The 18,502-nt window shown below is 41.8% G+C and overlaps 2 protein-coding genes across 3 annotated transcripts in view; one reads left to right on the top strand and one right to left on the bottom strand.

Moving 5' to 3' along the window:
• The window catches only part of thrb (thyroid hormone receptor beta), a gene marked incomplete at its 5' end in the record, with an annotated part of 110,820 nt that overhangs the window by 17,735 nt on the left and 74,583 nt on the right, over window positions 1–18,502 (top strand). The gene's annotated exons all lie outside the window — the stretch shown is intronic.
• On the bottom strand, window positions 1,407–17,767 carry LOC308385212 (uncharacterized protein; the record flags this gene model as incomplete). The annotated part of the gene is made up of 4 exons (XM_080864018.1): window positions 17,380–17,767; window positions 17,018–17,130; window positions 16,736–16,912; window positions 1,407–1,527 (listed from the first exon to the last, which is right to left on the bottom strand). The coding sequence occupies exons 1-4, from the start codon at window positions 17,386–17,388 to the stop codon at window positions 1,407–1,409; spliced, it is 420 nt and encodes a 139-aa protein (XP_080720144.1). The 5' UTR covers window positions 17,389–17,767.

Raw genomic sequence — 18,502 nt, 5'->3', positions numbered from 1 at the left:
TTGGGCCTATATAAGCTGGGTTTCTTCCAGGATGGCAGTCCTCCTCCCAGCAGGCTAGGCTCTTTCAGGCACCCAACGGCGGTTGTCCTTATTCTTTGGATTTGGTTGTGTTGTAGACCTTTGTAATTTCAGTCACTTGTTGGTTAAAGATTTGCACCTAGTTTTCTTTCACTCTCTTCTCCCCCTCAAGTTAGGGTTAGTAATAGTGCTAATAATGCTAAAGTTGTTGCTGTCTGGATCTTTATGTCCTAAACAACACGAGCATAACACGAGTAACTGCTGTGGCTAATGTTAGCACCGGTCATATGTTGGTTTTGTTTCAGAAATAGTGATGTTTTAATAGTGTTTATAAAATGTCAAAACCTAGGTACGCCTGCTGTTAGTGTGCAGTGGTGCTGTGCAAAGTTGTGTGTCGGCTGGATGAGGCCAACACGACACTGTTGGTGTTGATACCGTTGCAAACAAGTATCTTGTATCTAGTTTTTGTACCAATTAGTATCCAAGTATGTTTTCTTTTTTCTGACGAGCGCTCTCTTGATCTGAGCCCTCAGAAACTCTTTCTAATGATATGAAAACAAATACATCGCTTCATTTACGAGCAGTGACTCCATGAACATCGGGTCAGCTGATGTTCCCATTTATCAAAAGAAAAGCGTATGTATATTTTATTATAAGACATGACAGGATGAAAGTGTTTTTTAAATATCCTGCAAAATCCAAATTAAAACGACAGCCTGTATTACAGCCTGTGCTAACATCATCAACCAGTCTGTTAAGTGTTTAGTAGTAGAAGATTTAGTTTCTTCCAACATTGCACAGCCCAAATATTTGGGACATAATGTTATAAAATGTGAGTTGAAGCCCAGAAACATTAAGGAGTCTTCTTTTACAAAGAGCTGACGAGGCTGTGGCCCGGCAGCAGACAGGACAGCCTGCTGCTGTGTTGTTGGGTCAGTTACTAAATGCCAAACATGACTGAGCTTCCTGTAGGTGTTTTGTAACATTTCTATTTTCCACTAGTTTAGAGGAGTTTTATTAGAGAAGCGCTTTGCCATTAATGTGTAATAGTAGGAAATCATAGTAATCGTGGGTAACAGTGGAAAGTTGAGGCTTGTTGAGTTTGCCTCTGCATGACTCTCATTTTTGCCCAGAAGAGGTTTTTTCCACAGTTGAAACGAATTTTTGAGTCTCAGTACATTTAGCCGAGTCCAAACTCCGGCTGGGTCATGTAAGGGCACTCAGACTTAAAGCTCGTCCAGCTTTGTTTTGGCTCACTGCCTCAGCCACTCGTGCTCTGCCTTTCTGCTGTTGGCTGTTTGCGCTCAGCAGCAGGTTACTTCTAATATCTGTATGTTTGGCTGCATGTACAGTAGTGCCCTCAGTTCTGACCAGACTTCCTGCCAGTGTCATTCATAATAGAATAGTACAAAGTCAGAGTAAGTAAGTGTGTATATATAGTTCAATTCCACCATCAGGCCGGGTCTTTCTGCGTGGAGTTCTCCCCGTCTTTGCGTGGGTTCTCCCACCCTGAAAAAAGAAATAAATATATTTCTACATTGGTAGAGTCCCGTTATAAAGCCATGACAGGTCGCTAGGAAGCTAAACTTCCTAGCGACCTGTATTGTTTACACACATTGTGATCTGAAGGCTGCGATTATCTGAGCCAGAGCTAGCTGGCTATGACAGATCGATGTATATGGGGGCCTGTCTGTAGGTAGAAGATAAATACATACTTCTGGGGTGAACGATTGGCAGATGGAAACTTGACAAAGCAGGCCAGAACGGGGGAATGTGTGACAGAACCCATGAAGGTCCGGGCAGGTTGTTGGCTGCAGAGCAGCAGGGGAAACAGCTGCACTGAACAGTGAGTCTAGAATGGGGCTAATTCTGGCCAAGAATAAAATATGGAGCAGTGTGTCTGAAATGGACCGGTGTGACGTGGAACACTGTGGACAGAGGATGAGAGAGAGGGACGCTGCAGGTCCAGTGACGAGGCGCATGTGAACGTCGTGGTAAACAGTGCTCTAGATAAACAATCATGACTTTATTCAATGTTTTTATTGAATTGTAACCAAATGTGAAGGCAATTTTAAAATGAAAGCAATGACTGGATAATAATAATATTAAATAAATAAAGGCGATACATAGCAATACAAGTTAAAAACAGTAAAAATGTAAAAACTAAAAGCCACAGAATTAAGACCTGTAAGAACAAATGTGTCTTCAGCTTAGTTTTAAAAACCTCCACAGAGCAGCCTGCCTAACATCTTGAGGGAGGTTGTTCCACAGAAACGGGGCACGAAAAGAAAAGCATGTTCTCCAATAGTCTTTTTTCTGGCTTTAGGAACCTTTGGAAAGCCAGAGTCCTGAGATCAGAGAGCAGGGGATGGAAACTAAAGGTGTAAAAGGTTGGAGACGTATGAAGGTGCCGATCCGTTTAAAGCCTTGTAGGTGAGCAGCAGGACCTTAAAATCTGCTTGAACCTGACAGGGTAGCCAATGCAGAGATCTCAGAACAGGGTGATGTGCTCACATTTCCCGGTTCTTGTTCAAATGCGAGCAGCTGCATTTTGCACCATCTGTAGACCTCTGAAACTTTTCTTTGGTAGGCCAGAAAGAAGAGCATTACAATAATCAATATGTGAGGACACAAATGCATGGACAAGAACCTTCTGAACCTCAGTGTGGCCTATCCCAGCTATCACAGGGCGAGAGGCGGAGTCCACCCTGGACAGGTCGTCAGTCTGCCGCAGGGCCAACACATAGAGACAGTCATTCACACTCACATTCACACCTACGGGCAATTTAGAGTGACCAGTTAACCTAACCCCACTAACTGCATGTTGTTGAGTCAGATAGAAAACAGTAGGTGATGTGTAATAGCAACAGTACAGCTTCCTTCAACAGAAAAAGACCAGAGAAATTAAAAAAACCTTGAACAAACTATTTTTTCTGCCTTTTATTGGGTAGTTTTTCAGAAAAGAAAGGCGGGACATGTGGGAAAGAGAGCATTAGAATACCATGCAGCACCAGTCCAGCCCACTGGGCGTGGGACCTCTGCTGTTTGGGACACTTTCACCCATGTAGAATGCGCCCGAACCACTCACTCAGTCTTTTTAAATGAAATGTGGCTTTTTATTCAGTGTGGACTGTGCAGCCCTTTACTATCAGGCTGTGCCAGCAGCTGGCTGATTCTTTTGATATTTGACTGCAGATCACGAGACGCTGATCGGTGATCAGTCTGTCAGTCGGGCTGCAGACTGGATCTGTTTTACCTCAGAGTACTGAGGCAAAAGTCAAGCGTCACATTGGGAGCTAGTTTACCTTGTATTATAAAACAAATGATGCATTTTAAGTAAATCACACCTGATCGCTCTGTGATCGTGTCACAGCCTTAACAGGAAACAGGAAGTAAAGTCCACAGGTTTAAAGGGGTGAGGGCTCACTTGGAGAAAAGTCATAATTGCCCCCAAAACGCCAAGTTTCCTGAGAAGTTAAGTGTAAAGTAAGCCGACTAAATAGTTTAAAAGGATTTCATTTAATTATGATCTTCAGAGAAGTTTTATTGTTTGTATTGCATTTCCTCACCCCCTCCTCAGCTTATCACTGAGCCAGCCAAACAGAAGGAAGTACACATGACAGCGAGGCACAGAGGAAGTGTGTGGGCGTCTTTTCATTATAAAACTGGCTGAACAGGAAATAAAATATGAAGTTATGGCAAAATGTATTTTTGTAATTGATCAAAAAATGTATGAAAATTCCAAAGGACCAAGAGCCTGATGGTTTGATCAGCACTGCAAAGAAAGAGTACGTTTAGCATTTCACTTTCAGCATTTAGAAAATAAAGATGACACATTTGTTGACCAAACTGGTGCTGCTGACGATACTGGGAGAGAAAATTCTCAGTGTCAGTGTTCAGTAACTGGGGCTTTGAGAGACATAAGGCTAATTAGATTTACAGGCATCCAAGTAATCAGATGACTCAGCCAGATTTGGAGGAAATGGCTGAGAAGTAAACAAAAGGCTTTGGTGCTTCTGTCGCGGCTCTCCAACTGCTCTTAATGTTGGATTGAGAGCAAATCAGATTTGGCCTCACACCTTAACCTTTTTACTGCGATTAGTTCCAAGTGGTTTTATTTGAGCTAAACCTGCTTTGTTATTTCCTTTGATACAGGAAATGAATATGGAAGTTGAACATCTCAATAAAAAGTATAATCATTTGGAAAATAATAATAAAAATAACAGAAACATTTAGAACTTTATCAAAGATTTGGTTTTCCTGGGAATGTACTAGGAAAGGTTGTAACCTATGCAAGGCGTCTAAATATCCAGGTACAAGCCTGTGTGTGTGTGTGTGTGTGTGTGTGTGTGTGTGTGTGTGTGTGTGTGTGTGTGTGTGTGTGTGTGTGTGTGTGTGTGTGTGTGTGTGTGTACTGTAGATGCCTTGATAAAACTGGGAGTAAATGGGATAAATAGATGTCATGTTCAGTTGCAAACCATGTAAATTAGACAACAGTGCACCGGATTGCTACGAAAGCACAGCCTGACTTTCCTTCTGAAACCACAAAGCTTTAAATATTCTATTATAACTGATCATTTTGAGTCACTCAACAGTTTGGATCATTTGCTTGACTAAATGTTGCTGCCCTTGCTAATCAGCCAGTCACTGGTGAACATGTCAGTCCGATGGTGGTTACCTGTGAGTTTGAAGATGTTGCAGTGCAGCAGTCACTACCTAGGCCTACCTGCCTGCAGACATGTGGCCTCTCTCTCTGTGGCAGTAGGATGAAAACAAGCAGGGAAAGTAAACAGAACAGTAGTTGGAGTGGTTGTAGGTCAGCTGTGTTAGAGTAAAGTCACACACTGACCAAAGGACAAACTTGTACCTAGTGCTTCTTGTTTAAGCTCCTTAAAGATGACTCTGTGCAATCATTCAGCCTAATCATTTAAATTAAGCAAATTAGCAGGCAAGTAGTGTCTGTCTATCTAGTGTCTCTGCAGATGTATGATACATATATATTTACTGAGGATGTCATATGAGGCTATGTCTTTTGTCCTTTTCTAACAGTTGAGTAGTGCATTCTCAGCTTACTTAGCCTCCAGGGTGGTTTTTAATTAGCATTTCAGCAAAATGGCTCAGAACTAATGTGTCCTTTATTCTGTTGGAAAGAAAAAGTTCTTTGACATTTCTTTAAGTGTAACCCCTGTAGATTTTCAAAACACTGATGTTGAGCACAGAGGTTACTGTGCAGCATACAAATGTAAGGTTTATTAAACTGCAACAGCTTCCAGAAAGCGCACACACACACACACTGTCAAAGAAAACACTGAAGTGCTATTGGATACATTAAGTAAAAGATGTAGCCGTTGTAGGTTTCCTGCGAATGGAGCCTTAGCTTGACGCTCCACTTAGTCCCTCTTTCCATATCCAAAAAAAACCAACAGTCCTTGATAGTTTCTCAATATTTACTTCAAAGGTCCAAACAGGTGCACAGCAACAGAATTCCAAATTATGAAAACTTATGAAGCTCAATTCAAAAGAGAGATTGCGAGGACAAAAAACCAAGTGGCTCCACTCTCCTCTCACCTAACTTCCTGTTTTTGCTGCACTATCAAAATAAAAACATACATTTCAAATTAAACTGCATGTAGGCTCCTACAGCCATGTTTTAGAATTGTTGATGTTTGTGGTTTCAGTCTGTATGCACCCGCTTGTTTTTGTTGTTGTCAGCTTTCTGTAATTTGTTGTTCTTCCTAAAACATTGTCATGGACTGGCCTCCCCAGAGCCCGACGGTACTGAAGAGTTTGGGATAATGTTGACAGAATGGAATAAAAGGCAGCAAACTTCGAAAGAAGAGCTTTCTAATGTTCCTAAAAAGCCTGGAGAACATAAATAAATTACAATAAAGCTCGCCTCAGGTAGAAAGACGTCTATTACCTCCACCAGAGAGGCGTTTGGTAGCGTCTGTTTGTGCTTGCATGTTAGAATTCTGTCAGTAAACATGACGGCTCAAATTTTAAAATCAGTTCTCAGTAGGGACGTAGAGTGGGGTCATGTTAACTGTCCATTCAAACCTGGCTTACATCCACCACGGCCCTCAAGGTCAGCTTCATTATTTATTGGGCGAATACTGACAAAACGCCTTATAACTTAAAAACAAGTTTGGCATGTATGAGCTACGTATAGAAAGTAAAGCGTGAAGTAATCATTCTTGGCTCTGTGGCTCTTTCTTTGTAGTCGACCTTATCCACTGTGTTACGGGATTTAATGCAAACTAAAATGGACATAAAGGAAAACAGCAAATGCAATGTTGATTTGTGTATCAGGACCATGTAGCCTGTGGGACAGCTTCCTGTCCTTTATGAAGAACCCCAGTTTATGATATGAGAAAGGGAGTGAGCAGATATTTTACGCTAGTTAGAGGAAAATTGCAGGAATACTTATTAACATTGATGATGGCTCTTTTCCACTTGTATCCCTTAAGTTCTTCCAGTTAGCTAGTTTATTTACTGGTCTTCAGTAAATAAACTGAAATGACTGCCACTGAAACTTAATCAGTGCTGTTAAGCTTGAGACATCCTCAGTGAGTAGTATGCTGATAAAGCATGTGTCGTTAAGCTTCTGCTAAAGGCTGTTAAACGGTAATAAATACTCCAGGAGATTTCTGTGGTGGTATCTATTCTGAAGAAACGGGTTACCACGAAAATGTAACAGACAACTTTCACTTTCAACTGGGGACAGCTCTCTTAACCAAAGTGTGTGGGAAGGTACTGTCGCAGGAATTTAGCACTTTCAAATTATAGACTTCATTTACAAAAGACAAAGATGGCCAGCGGGACGCTGATTTTAGAATCTTTTCTAACAGCACGTCAGTATCCTGAGGAGTTTGATAATCGAGCCTGTTCAAGGTGAAACATTCAAGAAAGGGAAATTGTTTTTGGAAATGTGCTTACTTCAGCAGATTAAAACAAATAGTTATTTTTGTGGAGTGAGTGGAGGCAGGAGCAGCGCTGTGCTTTACCATCATATGGAGGGGACATGCATGTTGGACGTACAGTGGTGCAGTCTTCATGTTCATTTCAATTCACTCTTTCCTTCCAGTCAGGATCCATTTATTGTGATACACGAGTTCATCTAAACGTTTATATAATGTTAACTAAGCGACCACAACGATAACTGAGTGTATATATATATATATAGGGGTGCAACGATATTCGTATCGATATTGAACCGTTCGATACAGTGCTTTCGGTTCGGTACGCATATGTATCGAACAATACAACATTTGTAATTTATTTTATCAACTTTCCTTCTGACGATGCTGTCTGTGTTGAGCGCTCAGTGAATCTGCGTTCGACTACTCCGCCTAGGCTGCACTGTCGAGCGCAGATCCACTGAGCGCTCCACACAGACAGCATAGTCAGAAGGAAGAGCGCAGGGCAAGCTAGCAAGACAGAAGTTAAGCTCTGCTTGCAACATGGCAAATTGACCCTCATTCAGATCTGGCGTTTGGAATTATTTTGGTTTTCATGTGACGTATGACCCTGAAGGTAAGCGAGTCATGGACTAAAGTAAAACAGTATGTTGGATGTGCCATGCAATGCTCAATTACATTGGTGTGAACTAGTGTGTTAGCGCAGTTAGCTCGTTAACGTGTTGGCCGTCTAGCCCCATGCACGGAGCGATCGGCGGTAGCTCGTTAACGGAGATTTGCCGTGTTGTGGCGTTAAGGTCATTTCAACGAGATTAACCTGAAAGCACTAGTGGGAACACAACGAATATGACTGCACATTTACACCGACATCATCCTAGTGCAAAGACAAAAACAACAAGCATGCTACTAACTTTAGCCGAGTCATTTAGACAGCTGTTAGCACATGATTCTCCTTATGCTGCTGAGAATATAGCCCAGAAGAAGCGGATAGTATAGCTTTTATTTTGGAAAGAGACATTTCTCTGTAATAAACTCTCTTTTCCAAAGATGAGTGATTCCTCAATCAGATACAGGGCTCGCAATATCGCTAGCCCGACGTCCCGGAGCTAGCGATTTTTTTCAGTCGGGCTACCAAAATCTATCTCTTCCCTGCCTGTCGGGCTATTGTAGGAAGGAAAAATATATGTCAATGCTTTTGCATTCTTTCAGAAATGTAGCTGGGTAATTATGTCATTGGGTGAGCCACTGTCAATATGTGACATATTGAAATCGCGTTTGAATTTGCGCTTGTTTTTTTGCTTTCACTTTGCAATCGTGCGAACTGTGTATAGAGAGCGACAGCACTGATCTGTGAGTGATGATAATTTGTGCACCAATTCCTCTGACATCGTCTTATTAATCGTTAGCTTACTATGCAAACATGACAAGTGAAATCTCCCGCAGCTTACACATGTGAGAGGTTGATCGCGCAGAGAATCGCTGAGCTTATGTGAGTGCATGTGTAAAAGCAGCAGGATTTATATTTGACTACGATGACCTGGATGACTGAGAACCTTCACAGACAGATATATATTTTAGTTCTGCTGAGCCAAATAAGACAGGTCAGGGTGAAGAAGTGACAGCCAAAGAAAAGCTTACCACAAAACGGAGAAGTTATGACAAATCAGACTATAAGGAAAAAAGAAAGTGCAGCTTTATGGTTTCATGGACAAAAGAATTTCTGTGGCTGCAATATGACGAGCTAAATAACCAGGGCTGCACATAAGTGGTCCGCAGGTGCGCATTCGCTGTCAAAATAAAAAACACGCACAAGGGTTAGGGTTAAATTTAAAAACTGTACTTTTGAGTTAAAATATATATTTATAATTTTAATAAATGACAAATTAAAAATGCATGAACATTTTTTTTGTATCGAAAAAATATCGAACCGTGACACCAAAGTATCGAACCGAACCGAACCGTGAATTTTGTGTATCGTTGCACCCCTAATTAATAAATATATATATATATATATATATATATATATATATATATATATATATATATATATATACATACCACTCATCTTTGGAAAAGAGAGTTTATTACAGAGAAATGGCTCTTTCCAAAATAAAAGCTATACTATACGCTTCTTCTGGGCTATATTCTCAGCAGCATATTAAACATATCAGGTCCCCATAAGGAGAATCCTGTGCTAACGCCTGTCTAAATGACTCGGGTAAAGTTTGTAGCATGCGTGCTTGTTGTTTTTGTCGGCTTCCACTTGTCTTTGCACTAGGATGACGTCGGAGTAAATGTGCAGTCATATTCGTTGTGTTCACACTAGTGCTGTCAGCGTAAATCTGAAATGACGTTAACACCAAATCTCCGTTAACGAGCTACCGCGGATCGCCCCGTGCATGGGGCTAGACGGCCAACACGTTAACGAGCTAACTGCGCTAACACACTAGTTCCCACCCATGTAATTGAGCATTGCGTGGCACATCCAACATACTGTTTTACTTTAGTCCATGACTCGCTTACCTTCAGGGTCATCCGTCACATGAAGACCAAAATAGTTCCAAACGCCAGATCTGAATGAGGGTGGGGGAGGTTCAGTTTGCCATGTTGCAACGAGCTTAGCTTCTGTCTTGCTAGCTTGCGCTGTGCTCAGTGGATCTGCGCTCGACAGTGCAGCCTAGGCGGAGTAGTCGAACGCAGATCCACTGAGCGCTCAACACAGACAGCATCGTCAGAAGGAAAGTTGATAAAATAAATTAAAAACTTTGTATTGTTCGATACATATGCGTACCGAACCGAAAGCACTGTATCGAACGGTTCAATATCGATACGAATATCGTTGCACCCGTAGTATTTAACGCTCAATTCATTGGAATAAGCAGACTGGTTTCTTTGAGCAAAGCCAATCGTTTTTAGAAGGGCAGTTCGATATAACGATATATATCGTATGATGATATAAAAACGTCCATCGTTTCATTTTACGCTATCGTTTGTTTCGTGGTGTCGCAAAATAAACTGTTACGGCAATATTTTTTCATGTTTTGATGGTCACTGTAGTGGCTATATTAATTTCTTAAAGTTCTCTCTTTCTCTTATATTTAATATAACCACACTAGCACCTGTTTTTATGGGTTGTCGTTAGCAACAATGACGGTAAAACCATCGCATGTCCGCTTGTTTATTTTCCACATAAACCTTACACAATAAAGGTCAAGATCCTGTTGAGACTTTTCAAAATAAACTGAACCACGTGAAAGAGTATGCAGAGTATTTACGGATGAGAAGCAAAAAAGAGCCGCCAGGTGCTCCAAATAAACCTTAGACTCAAACATCTTCTCCCCGCAGCACGCCGTGTAATAAATACTCACAAAGAAAATGGCGGCCGTTACAACTTATGTCTAAAAATGTATCGTTTCATGCATTGGTTAAAACACTCCAGCTACACGACGCCCAGCTGGAAACACTTCACGCAAGTTGAGCTGCCCGAGATTCACAGAATTTACAGAAAATGTTACATTTTTGTGATTTATATCGTTATCGGACGATAGATGTCTTATATTGGGATATGAGATTTTGGTCATATCGCACGGCCCTAGTTCTTAGGAAAGAATAATTCGTCATGCAGCGAATGAGGTTATGCATCTGAAACAGGAGGGCTGATTGACACAAGAAACTGATTTGTTTGTTTTCTTTCTTCTTCTATGTGATTGGATAATGGGAACCATCCACTGACACCACCACAGGTAAGTTTTCTTCATTCCTTTCATGTTGAAGGAGAACAGAGTACCTCAGCTAGCAGGTGTTGTATTTGCTGTGCTGCAAGAAATATTCCATTCCCATTTGATTTTTGTGTATTACTGTTCATTTGAGTTTGTCCTCGATGGTTGTTTGGCTTCCAGCTGGAATGTGACATTTGTGCAAAATGGTAAAAAGCAAAGTTTGAAGTCTGACATTTAGCATCTCTTCATATTCATGTTTAATTTGCTCGGAGTTGAATTTTTTGCTTGCGTGGTATATGTTGATGCTCAAGTGTAAAGGATAAGTTGGAAAGGTTTTTTTTACTCTTCCGCTTCAGTTTCAGGTCACGGGAGTTGCTGGTCCGCTCTGTGCACTGAGATCATTTAACTGGTCACATTCAGCTCTGCTGATATTTAAATGGGTTGTTTTTGTAGAATCACTTGAACTGTTTTGTCAGCAGATTTGTCATGTAGTTTATCAGTTTCTGTAGTATTCCTGAGCAGTTAACACAGGGCCCTGTGTGCCTTTTAAACACTATATGCACATCTGTGCTTACAGCACGAGCTCTGGTTGTATGGCCTAATGTGATCTTATTGTAATCAGGAGTGGATTTATGTTAGGTATGAGGAGCTTATGAACCCCCTGGCAGGCACCGTGGAGTCTGCGCTGTCTTTTCATGCTTCAGGGAACGTTGGAGAAAAAAAATGGTCTCAGGCTTAGATGGAGTTGAATTATTCATGGCGATAGAGTGAGAGGAGAAGTAAAAGCCTTCATTTTTGCTTTCTGCCCCTGGCTGTGCTGCTCTTTGGTGTGATTGGGTGAGTAGGGGTAAGAAGGCACATGATTATGCTTGTAGAGTATCAGTACCACATGGACTATCAGGGTAAGAGCGTTAAGAGGGTATTAAGACCCAGTAAACCCACTGGGTACCAGTCTGTAAGAGCTGTGAAGGATGTGGAGGATACTGATTTCTCCACAAGCAACAGTGGCTGGCTACTCCAGCTAATTACCAATGATTCACTACCATCAGGGAGGCTTGATGTCTTTGGCATTGGCACAGAATGGACCTGATGTAAAATTCCTGTTACCTGTTGATGTGCATAGCCAGGGAGGAATGACTGTTTCTGACCTGTATATATTTGTCTAGACTGGTCAGTTTATCCTAAACCAGAGATTTTCTATTGAACAGAATGAACTGTTTGTCACCCAAGTGTCACACAGGCCTTCTGGGCTTATTTTGTACTTTTGGCTATAAAATAAAAACTTTTTATTTGTTTTTGTTTCTAATGTCTCTGTAAAGCACTTTGAATCACCTTGTTGTTGAATTGTGCTATACAAATAAACTCGCCTTGCCTTGCCTATAAATTTACAAAATAACTCAATACTCTCTTTCTTGAATTTTCTCTCTAGCACATAAAGTTAAACATTTACCTGATGTGATGTGCAGTAAAATCGTCTTTCTGAATTGTGTTTCTAGCACAGGCTGTAATGGAGTTACTGTTAGAGTTAAAGAGAAGGCTTAGCCAAAGCAGTCAGATTAAAAGGACACCGTTTACCTTTTTAAATAAACAAGTAGGTGAATATCACACGCCCTTAAACAATGCCAGAGCACAACTGCAAATATGCTTTTGTGTGGGGAATTCAAAGCTGTGCAGCAGCCTTACAGTCTGTGGGTCATCTGCTCAAATCTGTGAGCAAAGGTTGCACCTCAACAAGTCTGCCCCATCTTTGTGAAAGATGTCCATCACAGCTTATATAATCACAGCCTCTGTCTGTACTGCACATGCTCAGTTCACCTGTTGAGGAGGCATAATAATAAATCAACGATAAATAAACTCACTTTCCCCCTTTGTATATCTCTACAATACTGTATAATAATGATCATAATTCTAGTAGTAGTTGTAGTTGTTGGTATTAACAAATGGTCAACAGTTGATGTGTTCATCCACCTCAGTGCTCAGTCCTGAAAGTTTCAGTGAAGTCTGTCATATTCTGTGAAGCGTATCCTTACTAATGAAAAGGTATGGGCTCAAAATGTGGTCATAAATATTTTGTACTTGTAAATCAGGATTTGTGCGTGCGTAAAAAAGATTTGTGTGTGGACTTAGCCAAAAAAACCCTGCAAGTTACAAGTACAAGTTTTGACCCTATTTTTCTTCCTTTCATCTGATTGGCCAGTGTCATGTCAATCACAAATGTAACTATCCAATCAGAGAACAGATGGGTTTGGCTGTCGGAGGGGTGCTTTTTTGGACTGCAGGTCCTTGAAGGGTGATACAGTTTGAAGCTGGAGGATCTCTATATAAATATCCGATAGCAGCTAGGTCCCCTAACTTTCAGCAGCTGTTGAAAGGATAAAGTTGTGCTATATCAGTGGTTAGAAATACCATTATTATTTTAGGATTAGTTTAACACAAAGTCTGGGCTGACCCGGGACCATTGCTGTGAGTCACAGTGCGCAGCATAAAGGTCCTTTCACATCGGATGCAGGGGAAAGCGCATCAAATCCGACTTCTTTGACCCTCTGCGACCATCTATCCCATCATGGTGTGACGGTGTGAACGGCACAAATCCGATATCTTCAAATCCGATCTGGGTCACTTTGGTATGTGGTGCTGAATCCGATACATATCTGATGTTTTAGAAAGCGACTGCTGTTTGATGGTCAGGTCGCATTAAATCCGTCTTTTACGTCACCGACACAAGACAGACGCCAACTATCAGCGCCCGACATGGTGAACGCTTCTATCCAGGGAAACTGCTGGGAAGACAGCGTTGGAGAAACGTGAACATTTTCTTTGTACTGTATAATCTGCAGATTCTGACAGAAATCTGCAGCTAGAAGCAGCGCTCCTCTGAAACAGCAGTAAGGATCATTATTAGGACAAATGTAAATAACAAAACTTTATAACTTAAAGCAAAACTGGGAAACGTGAAGTCTGAAGTCTTTACATTAAGGCCATCAGTCACACATACTGTTGCTCTGGGTCTAAACAGAGCGTCGTGTGTGACGTCTTCTTTTGTGCACGCGGCCGCTCTGAGCGTTCACACTAGAGCGCGTTTGATCAAAAGATCAGAATTGAGCATCAAGACCTGCAGAGTGAACGTAGCCTCAGACTGTTTCTTGAGTTTTACAGTTAGGAATATGTCTCTGTCTACAATGTGCCGTCTCTCAAGACAGTCAAAACCCTTTAACTGGAACTTGATCAGTCAGGCTAGAATCAAAAGTACTGATGTCATCAGGACATCTTCACACTGAGCCAACACCTCTCTGTTACAGAGCTGAGGACGCCTTTGTGCCCAATATCTAGAATAAATATCTACATTTAACCTACAATGACAAAACCAACTCAAAGTGCTCTGACTAAATCGAGTTTGTGCGATTGTCTCTACATTGTGACTGATGAGACTACAAACCATTATACACATTTAACAATTAAATGATCTGACAAACACATTTGTTTCATTTTCTGCTCATTTTATTTCCAAATTAAGACGCAAATTCTGTGAGTAATTATGAAGATAATCACTCTGTCACTCTGTTTCTGAACAGCCTCCTCAAAGATCTACAAAAAGAAGCGAGGGCCCTAACGACACAGTTTCTCGGCCTGTCTTTCTGGGAACCTGTGGATCCATTTTGTGCGTTGTCCTCACTGGCAGATTGTTGCGTTTTGTTCTCACTGGCTGGAGAAACGCTTTTGTTACTTTCTAAACGTCTCAGCGCGTGACCGGAGCCGCTCGATGCTTTTAGCTCTGCTTTTAATAGCTCCACAACGGCTGCTACAAAAGTCGCGTCACCCTTTTCCATCACAAACTGAAGCACGTATTTGGATCCAAATATGCGACACAGGTCTTTGTACATTATGATGTACAAGTTTTTTACAGTTTTTAGAGGAGTCAAGTCTCCCCCAATCTTCTCTCTTATATCAGTCACTATCTGCTGAAAATTCAGCTTTACAGCAGTTGTTTGTGTTTTCTCAGAAACGTGAGCGACTAAATTTGCAAGACACAAAGTGAGAAAGGTATCGGTCTCTGCGGGCGCAGGAAGCGCCCCAGACGAGCACTGCGGGGCGTCGCTACATTTTTCTTCACTCTCTGAACTCTCACGGTCAAGATTTTGGACATCAGTGATTTGAAATGCATCACTGTTGCCCTCGCTACCCACATCTCCCTCACCTACACAAGCTGGAGTCTGTGTGCTTTTAAAAGTCTCTGCAGACTCTGGTTTAAAGTCGTCATCTTCCTCAGAGTTTGGCGAGTCAACAATGCTGTAGCTGCGACTCTCACCATCTACAAAAGGGGGAGCTAAGGTCTTTGTAAAGTCCTTTAAAATGTTCGCTACACTGTGAACCATCCCAACAAAGTTTGTTGGGGATGTGGATCTATCTGATTGCAAGGACGTGGACCCTGTGATACGACTCAGGGCTGAGTTTACGTTCTTTGCAATCGACACTGAAAATAAAGTCAGTAGTTTGTCTGAGTCACAAGACCGCCGTTGCCCAAAACCCAAGACCCAACCGAAGCAGTAATGAAAGATGTTTCTGAGGCTGGCCTGAATATCATCCTCTGTCACCCTGCAGTCACTGCACCCATCAAGCAGAGGTTCAACCTTCATCCTGAAAAGGGAGAGAAGAGAAACGTAGTCATCTTCCCACACTATCACTGCTTTGTCCAAATCTACAGGCGTCATTAAAAGAAACCACATGGACGACTTCACACGTGATGTAAACGAAGCAATGCTGTGTCCTCTGAAAAACCCCTCCGTCACCAGGATTACCCGATGAACCATCTCATGTAAAACGTCTAAGAAGAAGAAAGACTGAATCTGTGTTAGGCCCTACTCTGTTCTCATTGTACATGCTTCCTTTAAGCGCTATCTTTGAGAAATATCACATCGCTTTTCATTATTATGCCGATGACATTCAGATCTACTTTGAGTTAAATGATGACCTAGCTTTGTCCTTGAATTGTTTTCGAGAGTGCATGTGTGAGGTCAAGCAATGGCTCCTGGCAAGTACTCTTATCCTCAATGATAAGAAAACTGAAATTGTGGTCTTTGGCAGTAACGTTCTCCGTGCCAAACTTCGTGATGCTTTTGGTTTTCTCACTAGTTCCTTTTCCGACACTGTTAGGAATCTGGGCGTGTTACTTGACAGCTCTTTTAAACTTGATAAACAAGTGTCTGCTGTTGTTAGATCCAGTTTTTACCAACTCCGCCTTATTTCTAAGGCCAGGCAGTATATCCCGCATAAAGACCTGGAAAAGCTCATCCATGCCTTTGTAACTTCGAGACTGGATTACTGCAATTCACTCTATTTTGGTCTCCACTCTGCCCTCCTTCACAGATTACAGACAGTCCAAAATGCTGCTGCACGCATTCTAACCAAAACTAGGAAGTTTGCCCACATTACTCCCGTCCTAGCTGATTTGCACTGGTTGCCTGTGAAATACGGTATCCAATTTAAAATTCTGCTGTTTACTTTTAAAATCACTAACAACACAGCACCGAGCTATCTTAAGGAACTCTTAAGCTCATATGTTCCTGCTAGGGCTTTAAGATCATCCTCACAGTTACTGTTGGTGCAGCCTAGATCTCGGTTGAAATCTAGAGGTGATCGAGCGTTTGCTCTGGCTGCACCAGAGTTGTGGAACAACCTTCCAATTGGCATCCGGGCGTCTGACTCTATTCAATCTTTTAAATCACGGCTTAAAGCGTATTTGTTTAATCTTGCTTTTTCTACCGGTTAAATGCTGGCCTTGTTTGCAGCGATTTATTCTATTAATTTTCCTATCATGCTTTTATTTGCGCTGTGCATGTCATATCGCCATTGTGTTTTGATGGCATAGTTATATTGTGCTATAGTTATACTTTTTTCTATTGGTGGCTTTTTCCTGTGAACAAATTTTACACTTTTATTTTTTGTTTTTATGAAATTATACTTGTGTTCATTTGTTTTATGTTAAGCACTTTGGCATGCCGTTGGCTTTTAAATGTGCTCTATAAATAAAGATTGTTGTTGTTGTTGAATGAAACTGTTTGATAAAGCAAGCTTTAGATTTACCGGTCAGCGGAGCTTTCTTTGTCTCCACGATCATGGTTATGTGGGCAGCATGAAACCTGTCGGCGTATGACTTTATACACTACGGTGCTAATGTGCCCTATGAGTGCTCGGCACATCTCGGTCAGCAGATCGACGACATCCAAGGAGACGTCATCGGTGGCTAATGCCGTCCACTGTCTGAAAGAAAAACATTGAGACTGGTTGAGCGAAACAAACCTGTAACCAGTGAATATGTCTGTGTATGCTGGTAACTGTCTCGCTGACTTTGAGCTTGTGACTTACCTGAGCGATAAATCGTCTAAATAGTTTCTGAGGCATCGTTCAATGTCTCCAAATCTGAACAGAGGCACGCTGAGATGACTGCACCTCGGTTCAGCACGTTCATCTAATGGGATCTAGAAAGAACAGACAGATGTCAGGGAGCAGGCGTTACACATCCAAAATAACAAGAATTAGACCAGCAGCCAATGTAAGGTTTTTGTCACAGCTGCACAAACAGTATTGGTGCTCATTTTGGATGCTTCTGTAACAGTTAGTCCACCAGTACCACTAAGCTTCTCACATATAATCATTGCAATTATTGCATTTTCAAAATGTCTAAAATATTGATGAGAGGTGGTCTGATCAATTTTTCAGAGTCCTACCACGTTCATGTTTCCACAATCTCGTCCGTGAATTCACGTTTTGGCGACAGCTTTGCACAAATGATCACTTTTTCCAATCTTTCACTCTCCGTCCTCACACTAGATCTGGATAGTTGTGTACTTTTGACCATCAGGGGACCTGACGTGACGTCGGTTCGAACGTTCAGCGCCTTTGGCCGTGGCGCATGCGCATGCTTCGCGTTGACTTCACGTGCGGCTTTTCTGTGTAGTTTTCATGGCATAGCTACTGAGACACGCCCACCTGGCAGTACTGCGGTCTTTTGCGCTCCAGGCATCGTTTGAACGTCTTCGAGTGGAAGTTTAGCTGAAATGAAGGACAGTGTCTTTGCTATAAGAAGCGTTTGTTTAGAGAAGGGCGCAGAGTATGGCACCAACATGTGAACGCAGCTCTCCCAGCCCTGCTTTACAGCTCAGGCCACTAATTAGACAGTTAATGATGATTATGAGTCACCTCGTGAGCTAATGCTATTGGAGGATTTTAAGCATCCTTACCCGAGAGATGAATAATGTTCGTAAATGAACACAAGGTGACGTTAATGTCGAGTTGCGCCGTGCGAGGCTTGAGTCTGGTCGTGAGACCCCCTCACGTCCACATGATGGTGAATACTGTTATTAAAGGATCACCTTGTTGCTGACTGCCTGGCACTGAAGCGTAAACAGCAAGCCTCATTACAACTGAAAGGGCCGGGATTGATTACGGCTGTAGAGCAGCGGTCCCCAACCTTCGCTGCTCCACTGGCCGGTTTAACGTCAGACAGTATTTTCACGGTGTGGCGGATAAATGCAACAAAATAACATGATACGACAAAAACGGTGGTATTTTGTAAATATAACAATAAACGCGAATTAACTGTGTAATGGTGTAACTTTATTAGCCAGTCAAGACTGAGAGTAACATCCTCCATAATGCGCTCTGGTCGCTATGGTAACGTGTAAACCTTTCTTTCAAAATAAGACACACAACTACAACACGGCAAAGACCCAGGGAAACCGAGTTAATTATTAGCCTCAACTCTCACGGCCCGGTACCAAACGACTGGCCCGGGGGTTAGGGACCGCTGACTGTCTGTGTCCTCCACATATAAAATCGATCATTATAAAT

This window comes from Rhamphochromis sp. 'chilingali' (genome assembly GCF_963969265.1).
Source record: "Rhamphochromis sp. 'chilingali' genome assembly, chromosome: 17".
NCBI lineage: Eukaryota > Metazoa > Chordata > Actinopteri > Cichliformes > Cichlidae > Rhamphochromis > Rhamphochromis sp. 'chilingali'.
Note: the sequence above shows the minus strand (reverse complement) of the source record. Positions and strands in the feature narration are given on the sequence as shown.